This window comes from Eublepharis macularius, chromosome 8, assembly GCF_028583425.1.
Source record: "Eublepharis macularius isolate TG4126 chromosome 8, MPM_Emac_v1.0, whole genome shotgun sequence".
Lineage (NCBI taxonomy): Eukaryota > Metazoa > Chordata > Lepidosauria > Squamata > Eublepharidae > Eublepharis > Eublepharis macularius.
Window position 1 is genome coordinate 114,995,242 of NC_072797.1, and position 18,118 is coordinate 115,013,359.

General features: G+C 42.6%; 1 protein-coding gene across 8 annotated transcripts in view; it reads right to left on the minus strand.

Annotated features, from left to right (window-relative positions):
* Positions 1-17,017: 17,017 nt before the first annotated feature.
* The window catches only part of ELAVL2 (ELAV like RNA binding protein 2), an 80,465-nt gene continuing 79,364 nt past the window's right edge, over positions 17,018-18,118 (minus strand). For 4 of the 8 annotated variants that reach the window (XM_054986742.1, XM_054986744.1, XM_054986741.1 and 1 more), the window contains one exon: positions 17,018-17,348. In XM_054986742.1, coding sequence (XP_054842717.1) covers positions 17,018-17,348 — 331 coding nt within the window. Of the gene's footprint in view, positions 17,359-18,118 lie in introns of all 8 variants that reach the window. The other 4 variants (XM_054986747.1, XM_054986743.1, XM_054986746.1 and 1 more) reach the window with 2 other exon arrangements.

Here is an 18,118-nt window from a genome sequence, read left to right on the forward strand (position 1 = left end):
ACCTCCCCCAGGCAAAAGTTGGCATTTTCCTGCCTAAACCGGCCCATGAGAGAAAGTGTGTTTCCCTCAGTCCTCCCTTTGCTGCTGTGGAGGACAATCTACAGCTGGCAGCCCACAGCAGAGAAAAAAGGGAAGGATGGGTGCTTGCACAGAATATTGCTTGATGAACAGTTACAGGTGCAACCCTGTTTTCATCTTCATGGTCTCTGTGCAGTCCCACATGAGAGCATAGCAAGCTCACTTACCATAAGGGTGTGGGTGTGGGCTGTTCTGCAGAAGATAGAGTGTAACTCTGCTTTTCCCACAGCCACATCTCTCCTGGAATCCCCATCAATGGAATAATGCTTCATGAACATGGATGATGTTGACTAGATTGCTGCTTTTCAAATATCCTGAAGCAGAATGTTGGAGAAGAGTTGCAGAAGAGGCTTGAGCCCTTGTGGAGTGAGCTCTGATAGGAAGTGGACAAGACAGCTTGGCAGGGGAGTATGCGATTCTAATAGCAGACACTGCTCACCTTGAGAGTGATTGAGAGGAGACAGGCTTACCCTTATTTGGTACGGAGAAGCAAATAGAGACATATCTTGAATGTCCTTCAGTTTATCCAAGTAAATTAAAAGCACCCTTCTAACATCTAGCGTGTTAAGCGTCTGTTCTTGGAGGAAGATTGAAAACTGGAGGGACAATGTCCTATGAAAGGTGGGATGCTGAAAACACCTTGGGTATGAACTGAAGCTTGGTCTGAGGGCTACCATGTATTGTGGAATCTTGTAATAGAGGGGGTCATGCCCGTAACTCCCCCACCTGCCTGGCCGAGGTGACTGTTACCAAGAAGGCTGCCTTGTATGAAAGAACATCCAAGTCAACCATTGCTACAGGTTCAAGGGTTTATACATCAGCGAAGGCAACATCAATTATAAATTCCATTGCAGGATGGGGTGAGAAACAGGTGGGTACAAGTTAACCAAACCTTTCAAGAACTTTTGGAAGGAAAATACCATGGACCTTTCGACTAGGTTGTGAAATGCAGAAATGGCTGCTAAGTGAACTTTGATAGATGTGACCAACATCTTTCAGGGACAACAGATACTGGAAAACAAACCCTAATCCACACAGGTTTTACACTACCTGTGGAGGCCCAATTAGAAAACCTCATCCATTTGGCAGCATAAGATTTCTTGGTGGCTGGCTTTCTGCAGGACAGGAGAACTTGGACAACTCTTCTTGATCAGGATTCTCTAGGGCAATCAACCATACAATCAAGGGAGGCATCCTGATATTATGGTGTAGAACTGGGTGTATATAAATAAGGTCACCTACAGCTGTTAGGGACATGAAATTCCCTTTGGAAAGCTGCCATAGGAGCAGGAACCATGGCTGCTTGGTGCAGAAAAGGGCTACTAAGAGACAATTTATCTGATCTGAATGAAGTTTGACACTGATCTTTGTCAGGAGGGGAAGTGGGGGGAAAGCAAAGGAAAAAAAACTCCCTACCATTTCAAAAGGAAAGCATCTCCTTCTATAGAGCAAAATCAGAAACATTTGTTGGAAGCAAAAGGTCCAAAGGGTGTCCCTCTATAGCTTGAAAACTGGCTGGAGGCATCAGTGCTAGAGGGACCATTCATAGTTCATGGAGAGTTGCTTGCTGACAGCGTCTGCACCTGTATTGGATTTGTCTGCAATGCGGACACAGTGAATGGGGACACTCTGTGTGCCATGGCCCAATACCATATACGGTAGGTCTTTATACAGAAGAATAGCGAACCTGTGCCTCCTGTTTATGTAGAACTTGGCTGTACTGTTGTCCATGGCTTTCAGTACTCTCTTTTCTTGAAGCAGAGCTGTAAAAGAAATTAAAGTCTATTTTATGACTCTTAATTTCTGCTAATTTAGGTTAAAGCTCTTGCATTTTGGGACCAAAAATCACTGGCATGAGTCCCTTGACAGTGAGCTCCCTAGACTTACAGGAAGGCATCTGAAACTATATCTATATCCTGGAGTGAGGAGCTGCACTCCACACATACAAGGAGGTTAGCACTCTTAGGCCCCCAGGCTAAGGAACGTAGGATGGATCTGGGAATAAATAAATTTAAGGCACTGATGGTCCTTCTGCGCATTGAACTTGCAAAGGAACCAGCCTCATATGAAGCCTGATCAGTGGTACCACAGACTTGGCTGACTGAGATCTGTGGCTGGAAAACTTATTAATCAAGGCACTGAACACCATAAACCTCTGATACTGTAGATGTCCAAGAGGAATCTAGCTCTGTTTCTATAAAGGAGATTGACTGAACAGGAATTAGCCAAGTCTTTTTCCAGCTGATGACTAAACCTAATTATATCAGGGTGGAGACTATCATCTATATCCGATTATGTAATTGGCATGCTGATGGGACAATGACGAGCCAATCATCAAGACAGGAAAAACAGAACATCTCCTCATCCTCAGGTAGGCAACCATGGCTGAAATACACTTAGTAAAACCTCTGGGTGCTGTGTAGACATGGGCATGAAATGGAAAAAAACTGAAATAAGAGGTTCGCGTTTCATCATGTTTCACAAATCGCGAACCACAAATTTTCACAAATCTGACTCGTTTCACAAAACAATTCATTAGTTTCATGATTCGTCAGAACCAGGGGCATTTCAGCGCTGACATAGAGCAGAACAGGAAGTCTGTGGTTGGCTGACAGACCTTCCTAACAGGATTTGGAAGGGTGAAATTGGTGTACCCATGGCTACAGAAGGCCCACCTCCTTGGTTGCCTAGGGGATTAACCCCCTGCTCCTCACTGTATAGGGCAGAATAGAAGCTCTCCAGATGGCTAGGAGAGTGGCCTATCAAGGGAAAGTGGCCTACGATTGGGGTTTCCAATGGCATCAAAAGGTCTGGGCCCTGGGCCCTAGGGAATCAATGAATCAGTATCAGCCTGAAATTACGAATCATTCATGAATCTAATGAAATGGGCCAAGTCGTGGATTTCGTGAAAACCACGGCCCCACAAAATGTGGTTTTGCAACACACGAAATGGCCCAATTCATCACGAAAATTGCTTCGTATTTCGATTTGTGCCCATGTCTAGTGCTGTGGCTAGCCCAAATGGTAATATTGTATACTGGAAGTGAAAGTCACCATACTGGGTCCTTGTGAATGGAATGGAAGTCATCATCATCTCTTACTTTATACACGTTCTCGAACTTTCTGGCTGAAGGTGCTGCAGAGGCTGGCTTTAACTAGATATTAATGGTGATCTCAATCAGTCCTTTGAGAATGGGAAAAGCTACTGGACTTGCATCAGGGTTGTAAAGCACTTTGAGTATCGGATCTGAGGGTGCCGAATCCAATGATACAATGTCGAGTCTGAGCCCCTTTGCCTTTCATATTTAATTGCTCTGTGTATAATTCAAGATCTTCCAAAGGAGATACAGGAAGCTGGTTGCCAACCATCTTGTCCGGGGATGGTTCATAAGTGACATCAGAGCTGTATTCTGAGAAAAGCAGTCACATTCTTTAAAGTGCAAGGAATTGGTGTGTCACAGAACCAAACTTCAGAGGCACTGGAACCCATGGTTAGGCCATCATTGAATGCTGACACCAGGTCCCACTGTGGGTAAAAACTGGGTAAGGAGCTGATGGGTATTGGTACAAGTGCTGCTGAAGCCCTCTACTGAACTGGAGTGGAGGGGCTGTGTTCACTGATGGAGCAGAGATGTGTTGCTCAGATCTCTTGGATTTCTGATTAGCAGGGGAGGGTTGGGCCAGCAATGCTGAATCATCATCAGAAGAAGGTGCACTGATTACAGTTCCAACAGCAGGGGAGGGATGCAAGGAGGTGAAACCCTGTGTGAACTTGGAGATGGCTCAGCTCCGTATCTCAGTATAGAGTGATGTTTGGAAGATTGCCTTTCTATGTGCTTGGTTTTCTTTTTTGCCTTTTTCAGAGGTGGTTTGGAGACACTCCTTGAAACCAAGAGTGCTCACTTGGAGGCATGTGTCATCAGATTTGAAGGAGAAATTGGAGACGCCTGTAGGTGGGAAATGCACCTGCTTACTGAGAGTCACAGGAGCTTTTGACACTGAGAGATTGGAGCCCCCAGAGCTTTTTCCCAGAGGGGAGCCTTTAATCTGAGTACTCTCTCATTGAGGGCCTTAGGCATGAATTGGTGGTATGTGTTACAGGCCCCACCACTGCTGCCCTCGCAGAGTCAGGTAAGACACTGGTTGTGTTCATTCAACTGGGTCATCTTCATGCAGCAGTTAGCTTATTTCTTGAACAGCACCATAACACTATATTAAAATGTAAAGAACCACCTCACCCTCTCAAAGAGAATAAAGTCTGAGGAGGCTAATGTTTTCCTGAGGGCGAAGTAAACAGCGGAAAGTTAGAAAATATGTCCTACCCCCATAGCAGTGAAGGAAGGACTAAGGGAGGAGTGCTCTCCTCCACTACCCTGGTCACATGCTCGTTTGGGCGGGAAAATGCAGGCTCATTCCTGGGGGAGAGGGAGTGCTCTAATTGACTAGGAATGCTAAAAAATTCTTTTGCAATCTCCTTTGCAGTTGGCCCAGACCATGCACAGTCCCATCTGGGACTGCACAGAGACCACAAAGATGAACTTTTAGTTCTCAACTGGATGTTCTTTGCCTGTTTTCCATTCTTGTCTGCCCAGAGTTTGAGTGTGGGCAGGAGATAGATTTAAAAATACTACCGAGTGTTCATATGTCTGGCACGATGAACCAACAGATGTGCATGCAGGCACTTCTAGTGTCTACTGAAATCAGAAAAAGCCTCCTTGCAAAGTGTTACCACTCACAGGCAGAGTATATCTTTTGGACATTAATGATCCCTGGTTCAGTCACTGGCAATTGTAGCTAAAAGAGCTGGGAAAACTGCCACTGGAGACTTTGAAAAGTTACAGGAGCACAACCTCTAGTCCAACTGTAAGCTATATTATTATTCCAATTGGTACAAAAATTTATTTACAACTACCTGCATCCTATCACTCTGAAGTCTTCCTCCAGCCTAAGAACCTATCCCTTAACTTAAAGCAGCTCTTTTAACTTATGCAACTCCTTGCTAGCAGAAAAGCTACTTAAGTTGGGGGGTGAGCTTCAGTTTTTGCTGAAAAGAGTGGTAGGATACACATCAGGTGTTTTAAAGCTTGCATTAAAAAAACCGAGAACAACATAAAAATTAAGAACAGCAATTACAAAAAAATGAAAAGTTCCAAATAAAACCCAGGTGAACTATCACTGACTGAGTCTACTGCTTATGTTCCATGCCTTGTTCAGTCTCCCTCCCCGAAAAAAACCCCTTGTTTAACCAGACCCAAATCCCTTCCTTAAAAAACTTGGTTTTGCAGACCATCCAAACGCCAGCAAAGCAGAAGCACCCTTCACCTTAGCGGCAACTGAAAATGCTCAACTAGACGGTGATGAGTCACACACTAAATATCTTGGTCCCAGATCATGAAGGGCTATTAAAACAGCACCTTGAATTGAACACCGAAAAAGATAGGCAGCCAGGGAAGAGATCTTAACATGGGCCAAAGAACAAAGAGGCTGTCACATATTTCACCCATTAAAATTTCCAGTCATCTCCAAGGGCATTGTACTGTATCGTAACACAGAGACTGTATATTACAATAGGCAAGTCTTGAGTGTACTTCGGCATGGATCAATGTGGCCATATCAGCTACCTTCAGAAAATTAAGAAATTCCTGAGCTTTTGTGTTTTTTGCCACCATATTCACCTGCTTCTTCAGGGTGCCTTAATATGCAAAAATACATTTCAAACCTGGATAGAAGAGGGAATTCTAAATACACAGGAATGTGAATGGGCTACTTTCTTCATTTCCCATGTGGATCGTTGTCAGCTGAGACTCAAAGCTGGTAGACAGTTTCAGGAAAAAAAGTCAGTTATCAACATCATCTCCCTTTCTGGGATAACTTGAGAAAGAAAAGTAAATATTTCATTTCGGATACGTCTATCAGTAACCGGCTTTGGAGTCTGTGTTCCTTCCTTCCCTCCCCCATGCAAATTTCCCTTTCCTGACCTTTGTTAGCCTTAGCCTTGATTATAACTGCAGTGATAGAAACTTATCACTAAACAAATAACCGAACTCCCATCTGAAAAAGGTGTTGAAGTCAAGGTTTGGTAAATAGAGGGGAAAAAACCCCTGGTTAACGTTATTCATGGCCTGCATGATCCAAGGGGATGGGCTGACAAGTAAAATATTGGGGAAGGCAGCACACCCCTCATTTGCATAGAGCCATCAACAAATACAGACGTAGACTACATGCTCAACAAATTCCATCTAAAATACATTCAGTGGAAAACATACTTGTTTTCTCTGGCAGAACCTGTTAATGAAAAACTAGTGGGGAATTACAAAAGTATATCATGGTAACCATGGCTTTTTTTCTGGGAAAAGAGGTGGTGGAACTCAGTGGGTTGCCCTTGGAGAAAATGGTCACATGGCCACCAAGCGGCGCAGAGGGCAATCTAAACTCCCCTCTGTCTGGAGATCAGGGGGCGGGGCCACCAGCCATGTGACCACTTTCAAGAGGTTCCGGAACTCCGTTCCACCGCGTTCCAGCTGAAAAAAAGCCCTGATGGTAACAGAATGTGGCCTGGAAGAGCCAGCATGGTGCATTGGTCAGAATGCTAGAACAGAACTGGGGACACCCAAGATCAAACAACTGATGTTAAGCAAAAATCAGTGGACATTTAAATTTTCACTTGCAGCCATACAAAATGGATAAACATGAGCACAAGAGACACGGTCTTTACAATTGTAGTACCTCTAAATACCAAACAAATTGTGATAATTTTACAGACATAGCTCAGTTATGTGTGATATAAAAAGGCCAGAATTTCACTTCACTCTGGTACGTTATTCACATGCAAATACAATAATGCCCCTGGTGTAATACTACCATGAAATGCTACTGGTACTGGCAAAAGTGTGTGATCTCATTTCTGTATCAATGTATTCGGTAAGACAAGGATCAGAATGTCTCCCATGTGTTGACTGCTGATAATTCTATTCAGCAATCTAGTGATTTATTTAAAATGTCTGTATACTAGCCTTCCTCCTGTGCATCCCAGGATTCAAAGCAGGCCATTAGGACTGCTGAGAATGGAAGATTTATATTAACTTACCGTGAAGCTTCCTTTCTCAGTGGTCCAGGAGTGGGGCAGTCCACTACTAGTGGGAAGTAGCTCCTCCTCTTGTGTAGCATCGGATGAAAATCAATCCCGAAGGGGAGGGGCTCTTCCCTGGTGTGCCAGTTCGTTTCTAAGCCCGTATCTCTCCAAAAGTTGTCTTATTTCTTTCCTGATGTGTTGTTGTCGTTCTGTCCTTTGTAACTGGAACCTTAACAGATTAACTATATACCTCAATAATAACAACCTACATACATATATGAATCAATATACCCACTTTAAGACAGAAAAAAACAACCGAGAATTTGCGTGAGTTTGGATTACCCCACTTCTGGACCACTGAGAAGGGAAGCTTCACGGTAAGTTAATATAAATCTTCCATTCTCCCACGGTCAGGAGTGGTGCAGTCCAGAACTAGTGGGATATATATATAGCAGCGCATCCCTGGGTGGGTTTTCTGTTTTCTATCTTTACAATACGTGATATAGCACTCTCCTCCCAAAGGCTGCTTCAGCTGATGCTATCTGATCTATCTTGTAGTGTTTCATGAATGTGTGTACAGATTTCCAAGTTGCTGCCTTACATACCTTATCTAGGGAAGGAAATACCCTGTATACTGCCAATATGACTGCTCCTCTAAGGGAGTGTGCTGTAATTCCCTTAGGGGGATCAATATGACTTGTTCTGTATGCCAAAACGATGCATTCCTTAATCCATCTGCTTATGGTAGAGGTTGATACATTTTCCCCTAGTGAGCAGTTTCTAAAAGAAATAAACTTGCTCTCTACCTTGCGTATTTGTTTTGTCCTTTCTATATAATAACTTAGAGCTCTCCTGACGTTTAATTTCTGCCATTCCTTCTCCTTTTTGTGTTTTGTGTTAGTACAAAAAGAGGGGAGAATGATGTCTTCCCCTCTATCCAAGTCTGACTGAGTCAACACTTCAACCTACCAGGACATCCCATCAAGGACTTAAAGGTCACCATAGTTCAACAGAAACCTTTCAAAAACAAAATCCAACAGGAAGCTGCTGAATTGGAATTCATATGTAAATTTGACTCCATCAGACTTGGATTGAATAGAGATTATGAATGGTTATCTCATCAGAAGTAACTGATTTCATTATCAGAAGCAAACTGATTTGCATCTACTTCCCCCTCCCATCACCACCTATATATATATCTGGCCAGTTTCTTCATACCCTCCATGCATCTGATGAAGAGAACTGCGTTTCTCGGAAGCTTATGCTACAGTAAAGTTGGTTAGTCTTAAAAGTGCTACTGGACTCTTTACTATATTGTTGAAATTACCTTCTGTGTATCCTAAGTCTTTCAATTGATTGTACTCAATTTCCAGGCTGCTAGATTTAGTGTTGTCGGGTCTGGATGTTGTACTTTCCCTGTCCTGTCTGTGTGGCAATTTCCATGGTTCCTCTATTGATATTCTCATCCATTCCTGGAACCACGGTCTCCTCAGCCAGAAAGGTTCAACCACTATCACCTCTACTTTCTGCTCCCATATCTTCTGTATCATTCTGTTCATTATTTTTATTGGAGGAAAAACATATAGAAGAGTCCGGGGCCATTGCTGGTTTAGTACATCTATGCCTAGAGCTGATTGTTCCCTCCTTTTGTAAAAGAACTTTCTCACTTGGTTGTTCTGTGCCATCGCAAACAGATCTACTTCCAGCTTCCCAAATTTCAGACATATCTGCTTCAATACTTGCTTGTTCAGTTTCCACTCTGTCTGGTCTACAGAGCTTCTGCTTAGCCAGTCTGACACCGTATTCCGCAAACCTGCAACATGTATTGCTTTTATTGATGTTATGTTTTCTTCCACCCAGGAAAAAATCTCTTCCACTTCTTTGTTCAGTATCTTGTAACCCCTTGTCTGTTTATATAAGCTTTTGCTGTCATGTTGTTGGTCTGTACCAAGACATGTTTTCCTGATAGACTGTCCTGGAATTTCCATAAACCGTTCTTGATGGCTCTTAACTCCAGAAGGTTTATGCTGGTTTTCTTTTCCTTGTTGAGCCACATCCCCTGGGCCATTCTGCCCTGTGTGTGAGCTCTCCATCCCAACATGCTCGCATCTGTTGTCATTACTACTCTTTTCAGTTCTCTGAGAGGGTTTCGTTCGATGAACCTGTTCGGTTCTATCCACCAGTTCATCTCTGTCTTTAGAGAATCTGGTATCTGAACTCTTTTTCGCCATTTGTTTGTTATGAACCTCTGAAATGGTCTGAGGAACCTTTGTAGCGGACGTGTGTGGAATCTCAACCACTGAATGATGTCCTGGCAGGATACCATCATCCCTAGAAGTTTGGCTGGTTGCGTCACCTCCGCTGTATCCTTTTTTTTGTACTGATGGTATCATAGAAATGATTTTCTACTGTCTGTCCTCTGACAAAAAGGCTTTGTCCTTGATCGTATCTATTACCACTCCTAGGTGTACAATCCTCTGTGTTGGAAAGAGGCTGATCTTTTCTCTGTTTACCACAAAGCCGTGTCTTTCCAGACAGTTTGTAGTTTGATTCACTGCTTCCATGTCCAAGTTCAGTGAGGAAGCCTTGATAAGTACGTTGTCTAAGTATGGAGACAGGGCTATTTCTTCCTTGGAGTCTTAGAAAAGCTATCAGGGTCACCATTACCTTCGTGAACACTCTCGTGGATGATTTTAAGCCGAATGGTAGTGCTTTGTACTGGTAGTGTTCCCTGTTGTACGCGAAGCATAGATATTTCCTTTGTCTCTCTCTTATGAGGAAGAGTAGATAGGCCTCTGGTAGATCTATGGAGACTAGGAATTCCCCTTTTTGTATGGCATCTATGGTGGATTTCATGGTTTCCATTTTGAATTTGTGAGATTTTATGTAATCGTTTATGTAATGGTTTAGCCATTTTAGGTCTCAGATGGCTCTGACATGCCCATTTTTCTTTGGTACGATGAAGAACACTGAGTAAACTCCCCGGTTCTTGTACTGCAGTAGTACTGGTTCTATCACTCTTATCCTTAACAGGTGATGTATTGCCTCCTTTATCCTTGTGTGTTTTGTCCGATTTCTTGGGATCTGAATGAAGCTATTTGGTGGTATTGTTTTGAATTCCAGTGAGTAGCCCTTGGATACTGTATCCAGTACCCATTTGTCCATTATCGTTTGTTGCCACTGAAATACAAACTCTTGTAGTTGTCCCCCTATTTGGGTGATCATGTGTTGCAGTTGACAGTCATGCCTGATTGCCTTTCTTTTGCCCTTTTGCTTGTTGTCCTGGTCTTCGAAAGGTGAAAGGTCTTGGTTGCCAGTGATGCTTGAATGGCCTGTCGCTTTCTGGTTTGGCGGTGCGCTTGGGAGTCTCAAAAGGAGTGTCTGCCCTGACTTCTCACATCTCTTCTTTGATGGAAGGACTTTCTTCTTTTCAGCGTCCTCCACTAAATATTTATCCAAGGCTTCTCCAAATAGTTTAGATCCTGAGAAAGATTGCTGCCACCTTATTACATGAAGGTGGGTCTACGTCCCAGTTTCTCAGCGATGTGTTACGTCTGGCTGTGATGTTCAATCCCATGGCTCTGGATGTCATTCGGAAGGAATCAAACGTGGCATCTGCAGCGCTTGCTCTATTTTCTTGTCCGATGTGTCTTTTGGCATTCCCTCTGCATCCATGGGTAAGACTAAGGTGGTAGCCAAGCTCGTGATTGGATCGTCCACTAAGGGTAATTTGATCTTCTTTGCCGCATCTGGTACCAGAGAGTAAAATTTGTTGAATACAGATTAGTAAAGTTTTGGTCTAGCTGGGTTCTCCCATTTTGTCTTAAGTGTGTTATGGAACATTGCTGGTAAAGGCACTCCTATTTGTGTAGATCCTATTTTTGGCAGAGCCTTTTCTAAGCCTTGTGGGTAGTTTGAGTCTGTATCTTCTTTGCCTGCATTTGTTTGGGCTATCTCTAGGGTTTGGTAACAGCTTGGAGTACAGCTCCTAGGAGAACAATCTGGTTTGTATTGGGCCAATCATTTCCTCTTCTTCCTCCGAAAGTTCCCCCTCCTCACTCTCTGACAAGGCATCTGACAGGCCTGATCCTGAATTGAGTTCCTCTGAGAGGCTAGATTTCCCTTCTAACTAGTTTTCCTCTCTTCTTCTTTTGAACTTTATATGAGAGTGGGGTTTCGCTGGTCTTTTTCCCTTACTAGAATCTGGCTTTTGTGGCTCTTGCCCCTTTATTTCCTTCACTGCCTCTCTGAGTTCTTTCCTCATTTCATTACACAGCCATGCCAATATATTTGCCTTGGCATCCTGGCCTAAGAGGCCTAAGTCATTGTCTCCACTAGGGCCTGCTAGAGACTGTGTGGACAGCAGGTGGCTCTAAATTGCTAAGAGCTCCCTCTGTCGCCTTGGCCATTACCAAGCCCTCCTTGTTCGCCATTCCCACCCTGGTAGATCTTTTCCTACCTGAAAGACAAGATGAGGAAGGGGGGGAGCGATGGTGGACTGTGTTTCGTCAATAGGTCTCTAACAAGGCTGTCCAAGGCTTCTAGGGTACTCCCGGGGAAGATTCCACACAGGTTCTCCCCTTACTCATATGTAAGCCTCCCTGGGAATGCAGCTCTGTCGGGGCTACTTACCGTGATTCAGCGAGCTGCGCGTTTCCCTGCTGAGGCCCTCGTCGCCTCCCGAAGCAAAGCTCCCAGGTCTGCTTGGCTCAGCTTTCCTCCTGTGTGCGCGACTTTGGAGGCTGCGCCCGTTTCTGCTTCTATCCCTCCTTCGTACGCTCTTCTTCGTGGCCTCGTCTGAGCTGGGTCCTAGACAGGCTAGGAGGAGTCGGCTTGGTTGCTCGTCCTGTCCCTCGTGCTTGCTGCTAGAAAGTGGGGAGAGTGGGAGGGAGGGGGGGTGGAGGGAGAGGCCTTTCCTTTTCCCCGACAAGCCTCACGTATTGTTGCTTTTTAAAATATATGCTGTCCAGGATCGCTTGCTCACTGGAGCAAGAAAGCGTCCGTGCCTGAGCAGGGCCAGAAAAAACTGACATGCCAGGGAAGAGCCCCTCCCCTCCAGGATTGATTTTCGTCCGACCCTGCCCAAGAGGAGGAGCTACTTCCCACTAGTACTGGACTGCCCCATACCTGACCACGGGAGAATTTACCAGATACTAGCCATATATGTTCAAGCGTGAGAGTCAGGAGAGCATTTGTGCTTTTAAAAAACAAGTTAGGTATTAGAAAGAAAAATTCAGCATCCCATTCTACTTTTTGCACTTTCCGGTCCTCTTTCTGAACTACTACTACTACTACTACTACTACTACTACTACTACAACAACACACACACATGCACACACGCACCGTAGCTTCTACTCACCAGAAGAAACACTTAGAATGAAAGGGTAGGATGGAATTACTCCCCATATGTGCGCGCGTATGCGGGGACGCGCCTTTTCCAAGGTCTATTTGACTGGGTTCAGTGACGCCAGTAGGGCTTTCACAAACACTTTTAGTAACAAGGTATTCCAGATCTAGTTTAGACGATTTCCCACCAGAAATACTAGTGGCTTAGGGCAAACAAGCATTTGCTACTTGATTTGTCTAACAAAATAATTTATTTCAACACTTTTGTGTGCAGATTCTGCTTGCAATGCTATCTAAGAACTTGTGACTCACTTGATGACTTTTGATTCTGAGATGGTGCTGCAAATCTGCACAATAATTATACACCTCACATCAACATTATCGTGATATTCCAGGTGGATCTTTAACAAAAAAAAATGTCTCTCTTTTCTACCCTTTAGGATTAACAAGGCAACCACTGCCACACAGACTAGTTAATCAAAGCATTAGCTTTGGCAGGATTTAGTTACTAATAACACGCATTATGGAATCTTCAGACCCAGGAAGGAAGGAATTTCGTATCTATGTTCCAAAACAGAGGTTGAGTCCAGGGTTCTACCTGTGGGAGTGATACATGAAGAGGACTTTTGAATGTTAAAAAGTCAAAATTTAGAGCTTACTGGGGAAAACCTAACAAAAAATTTTTTAGTTGGCACAAGGAGCTCCCAAGATATGGAGGCTGTGGTTTAACAGCCTCACTGACCCACACGCACTCCGTCTTGCCCTCCCTGAGGCATCTGGGTGCCAGCCACAGTCCAAGTCTCCACCTGGCAACTGTCCCCCCTCAGCTCCCCCAGCCTGCAGAAAGGGGCCTCTCTCTCCTGTCCCTGCCATCACTTGGCCTTCGTAGGAAATGCCTATGGGGAGGGCCAAGGCTCTTCACTTCCCACTGTCGGCTTACCACTCTAAGGCCCTGCCTCATGCATAAGCTTACTGCTACCCAGCTCCTAATTATCACTTGCTTCCCTTAGGCACCACTGCGGGGTCAGCAATTTGCCAACAGACCACCCCAGTTCCATGATGCCTGTAGTAAGATAGCATGTTTGACCAGTGCAAGTCTATGTGGTACAGAAAATATCTACCAGCATTCAAGCATTAAGAAAAAAAATGTTCACACTCACACTTCCCAGCACAGCAAGGGATCCAAAAAGTAATGTGTTAAAACAATTTCCTTATCCTACACATGCCCTAAATAGATCTTCTCCTAAGGCAGCCTCTTTAACTTAGAAGGTTACAGCTTATTAAGACGTTTCTATATCATGCAGACTTGATTTAGGCCTCCAGCCTCCACATGACCAATGGCCACCTACAACAGCCCAGTGTTCAAGCTCCTTTAACCTCCAGATGAAACCTGCAAGTGAGAGACCTTCCCCTTTGAGCCAGGGGATTTTATCATCTCTTTGCCCATCCCCTGGGCAAGAAAGAGTAGCTTCTTCTGAAGGCTACAGGAAGAATCCTTTACGGCACTTTAGACCACCATTTCTCTGCCCCCCCCCCCAACCTGGAAGGCTCAACTTTTCACAGAAAGTCTTAACTGACACTCCTTTGTCTGAAGCCCGGCAAGGGCATCTACATGTCTAAAGCTGTGAACGGGGTGAGGCTTGGAAAGCATTTCGTTCCCTTCCCTTCCTGTCAACTAAGAGAGGGGAGACATGTTTTAATGCTACAGTTTTGAAGACTTTGGAGCAGTCCCAACCACCAGGATAAAACTCGATTCTCCACAGAGGCATTAAACTGATGTCTGTATGCATGCATGCTTGCTATCTACTCAACATATACATTTGCAAACCATTTGCCCCCACAGACACAACTGCCTTCAGTTGTTTCTTCAAGCGGTAGGGAGATGTCTGCATTACAACCTCTGGAGCACTGGGGTGGTGGGACTCCAACCATTGTATTAATTGAGTGGTAGCTCCAACCATTGTACTAATTTCAGAGATTGAAATGGCACTAAAACCTGTAGAAGAAACCTCCCCTCTCCCCCCCCCCCCGGGAAAGCACATTTAAAACCAACAAAAAGGCTAAAGACCCGTGCAAGCACACTCTTTGTTCCCTTCAACTTTGTTTATTGATGTACTGAACATGAAAAAGTACAAAGGATCCAAACACAAAAGAAAACATGTACAGCCTCTTTTTAAATACTCAACAGAATATATTTTTTCTACTCCAACAGATGTGAATTAAGTCATACTGTACAACTTCAAATAAATACCAGCCTTACATTTTATTAAGTGCTCTGATAAACAGTGCAAAGTGAAGCCCGATACACATGCCTTCTCATCAATGCCCCCCATGGTTTGTTTGTTTGTTCTGCTACAGTAATATATAGTAGCAAATAATGTAGGTACTGTTCTCCCCCACCCCCAAAATGGAATTCGTTTTCAGAAAAAAATTGTTTAAATGCACAACAGTTTTTCACTGCACCTAAAACAAGCATGTCAGGAAGCCAATTGATTTTTAAGTAGCATTGAGTGGGTCCAGCATGAAACGTCGCTTGTCACTTTAGCACACTTTATTCTCCCACAGTATATGTACTGTACTATACTGAAATTTTATAACTACAATTTTTTTAAAAAATAAGAATCAAAAAAGCAACTGCAAAGATCATGTACAAGTATGTTAATGCATAGCACACTGCTTGTTCTAAGGGGAAGCGTATGAGCATCTCAAGTTTATACAAAAAGCAGGACGTAACTATATAGTTGTTTCAATGCATCCTGGGGAAGGCATAGCAGCCTTCAGCTTTTTAAAAATTTATTATAAGCTAGATGCTAATCAGAAAATATTTGTACTTTTTTGACCTTAAATTTCTTCCATACATGGTAAAGACTTTTATTATTTCCCCAAATAAGTGATTTAAGCGTCATACAAAGTTAAATTTCAATAGCATACAGGTATTTATGATTCTGGTATGAAAAATGTAAGGAATTTGTTCAAAACCTATGGTTATACTCATTTTTTTACCACAAACATATTTATAAACAAAAATGTAGCATCACCATAAACAGCTGAAGCTAGACTATCTACAGACAAAATTTGCAACGTATCTGATACACTGTAAATTCAAGTCCCCAGGACAACAAAAATGAATAAGCAGACCTCAAGTAACAATGTTAATGCCATTTACAAAGGAAAAAAAATACAAAAACATTCAAAATCTGAACATCACTTGGCATGTTAAGTAAAGGAAACAAAAACCAGAAGAAAAACCTAAAATATTAGCTGAAAAGAGGTTCATAAACGCAAGATCTTATTTACATTACACAAAGCTCAGGTGTTAGCCTTGAACGTAACTTTCAAAATACCTTCAAATATATCCAACGCAAGACTGCTTCTTCCTGGTTTGCCATTATGCAAACCATGTGCAAACGTCTTTTTTTCTTTAAGACAAAACAATTCTTCAAACAATACTGCAAGTACATCACTAAACACCATGAGCTCTATCTGAAGGGAATTCTATAGGAAGAACAGATTTTTTTCCCCCATCTCAGTTAATTTAAATTTCTTGCCTGCTCTTATATACTTTTAAATGTTTTTTTCTTTTGTTTCAAAATCACAAGTTAACGTGAGCCACTTATCACATAGTAACCAGGATGTTCAGAGACTGCACCAACGATTACAAAAGCAAAACCAGAGTGCTTTCCCAGTGATTCCACTTCTTGAATAACAAAGGTCTCTAAAGAATTTCTACATCATAAATCTCTCTAAAGTTTTTTCCCCCAACCACTGCAAATTTCCTGGTAAGTTTTAAAAGCTCACTAGGTGTCATATGAAGAGATTTCTCAAAGTATTCAAGTCAAAATATTTGTTCCAGGACCTGTAAAAAGTTTCTCCAAATTTTCTCTTTTTTATAAAAATAGATGCTTTGTTTTTTTTAAACCCACATCAAAGAGGCTCTTATCTCTTTGGCAAGGTACTGCTTTACGAAAAGTTCTCCAGTAATCTTACAATAAGCTTTTATAATGTACCACCCCCCTTCCCCAAACCCAAATTATAACTATAAAATAAATATTTTTAAACTTTATAAATAAAAATGTAAACTTCAAAAACACTTTTCTTGAACAGACTAAACAGCAAGGCAGTAAAGTAGAAACCAAAATAAACTCAAGACAACCAACTTAAAGATTGTAACACAAAGCCTCAATATCTACTCACAGGTTCAAGGCAGTCATGTAAAAGAAATTTCTTCCCTTAGCGCAAACATTTTAAAAGGTCCGCCTTCTTCAAAGAAGGCAATAGAATGCATTGTGACAGGTAAAAACCCTGTACCTCTTGTTCATATTCAAACATAAGATATTTAAGAAGTTTTAATTCAAATACTAGCAATAAAAAATCTCGCATATTTCTTAGGATGCTAGTCTTTTTTATCCCCTCCCCATCTCAACACTGACTTACAAAGACATTTACTAATGTATAAAGTTTCTTTTTAACTTGCCTTTGTTGAATAGTTTTCAAATATAAATTGGGCTGAGGGCAACTCATTAGGCTTTGTGCGTTTTGTTTGTTTTAAACGAGACCTGCAAAACTCTGTCTCCAAGGCGGTATCCATTCAGGCTGGCTATTGCCATGGCTGCCTCATCATAGTTTGTCATAGTCACAAATCCAAAACCTTTGCACTTGTTTGTGTTGAAGTCACGGATGACCTTGACGTTGGTAACAGCTCCGAAGGGTCCAAACATTTGCCACAGGATGCTTTCGTCCGCATCAGGTGCTAAATTGTATACAAAAATGCACCATCCTGTTCCTGCGTGTCCTGGGATATTGATCCCAGCCAAACTGGTCATTCCATCAATGGTCATTGGAGAAAACCTACTAACCAACGGGGGGCGGGGAGGGGGGGAGGGGAGAACACAAAAAAAAACCACAAAGCTGTTTTAGTTGCAAGAAGAGTTTAAGGATGCTGTCTAGTATCATGCAATAACAACATGCTGATTGTTAAACCAAGACCCTTTCTGCACAATCTTATTTTGCATGGTAAATGAGCACAGAGCTATGTCTTGCACTACCCCACCCCCAGGTATATCATTAAAAAGTTATATACACCTAAATTTTTTTGGAGACAGTATGCACCTACAAACCTAGCCAAATTTGTTTTGGAAAGCAGTTGCAATGATAAATCTAGCCAGTAAAAGCATCTGGTTAACAGCGTGCGCAAGTCAAATGATGAATAGGTGGCCTTAAAGAATTTACTGTTCTCCTAGCCTCAGGTTCCCATTTGCAATATGGAATTCATACATATTACCTACATGTAAGTGCATACCTGTTTGTAAGAAACAGCCAAGTCAAACAACAAGAAGGGCTCCTCTGAACTGAAGCAAAAGACAAAAAGGCAAAGCCCCTCGGCGGGAAAAAAGCAGAAGTATAGAGACTAAATTATTACTATTTCCTATTAAGTTTACTATGAAGTGCAAGAAGTGCAAAAGTGCTCAGTAGTACAAAAGTCACAGTACCAATGAATATACTAATTCAGCAGTGATTATAAATATTATACGCAATGCACAGAAGAGGTCATAGAATCAATCATATAGAACATACACCATAGGCACGGAACAATTACATGTACAATCCTAAATCTTCTAACC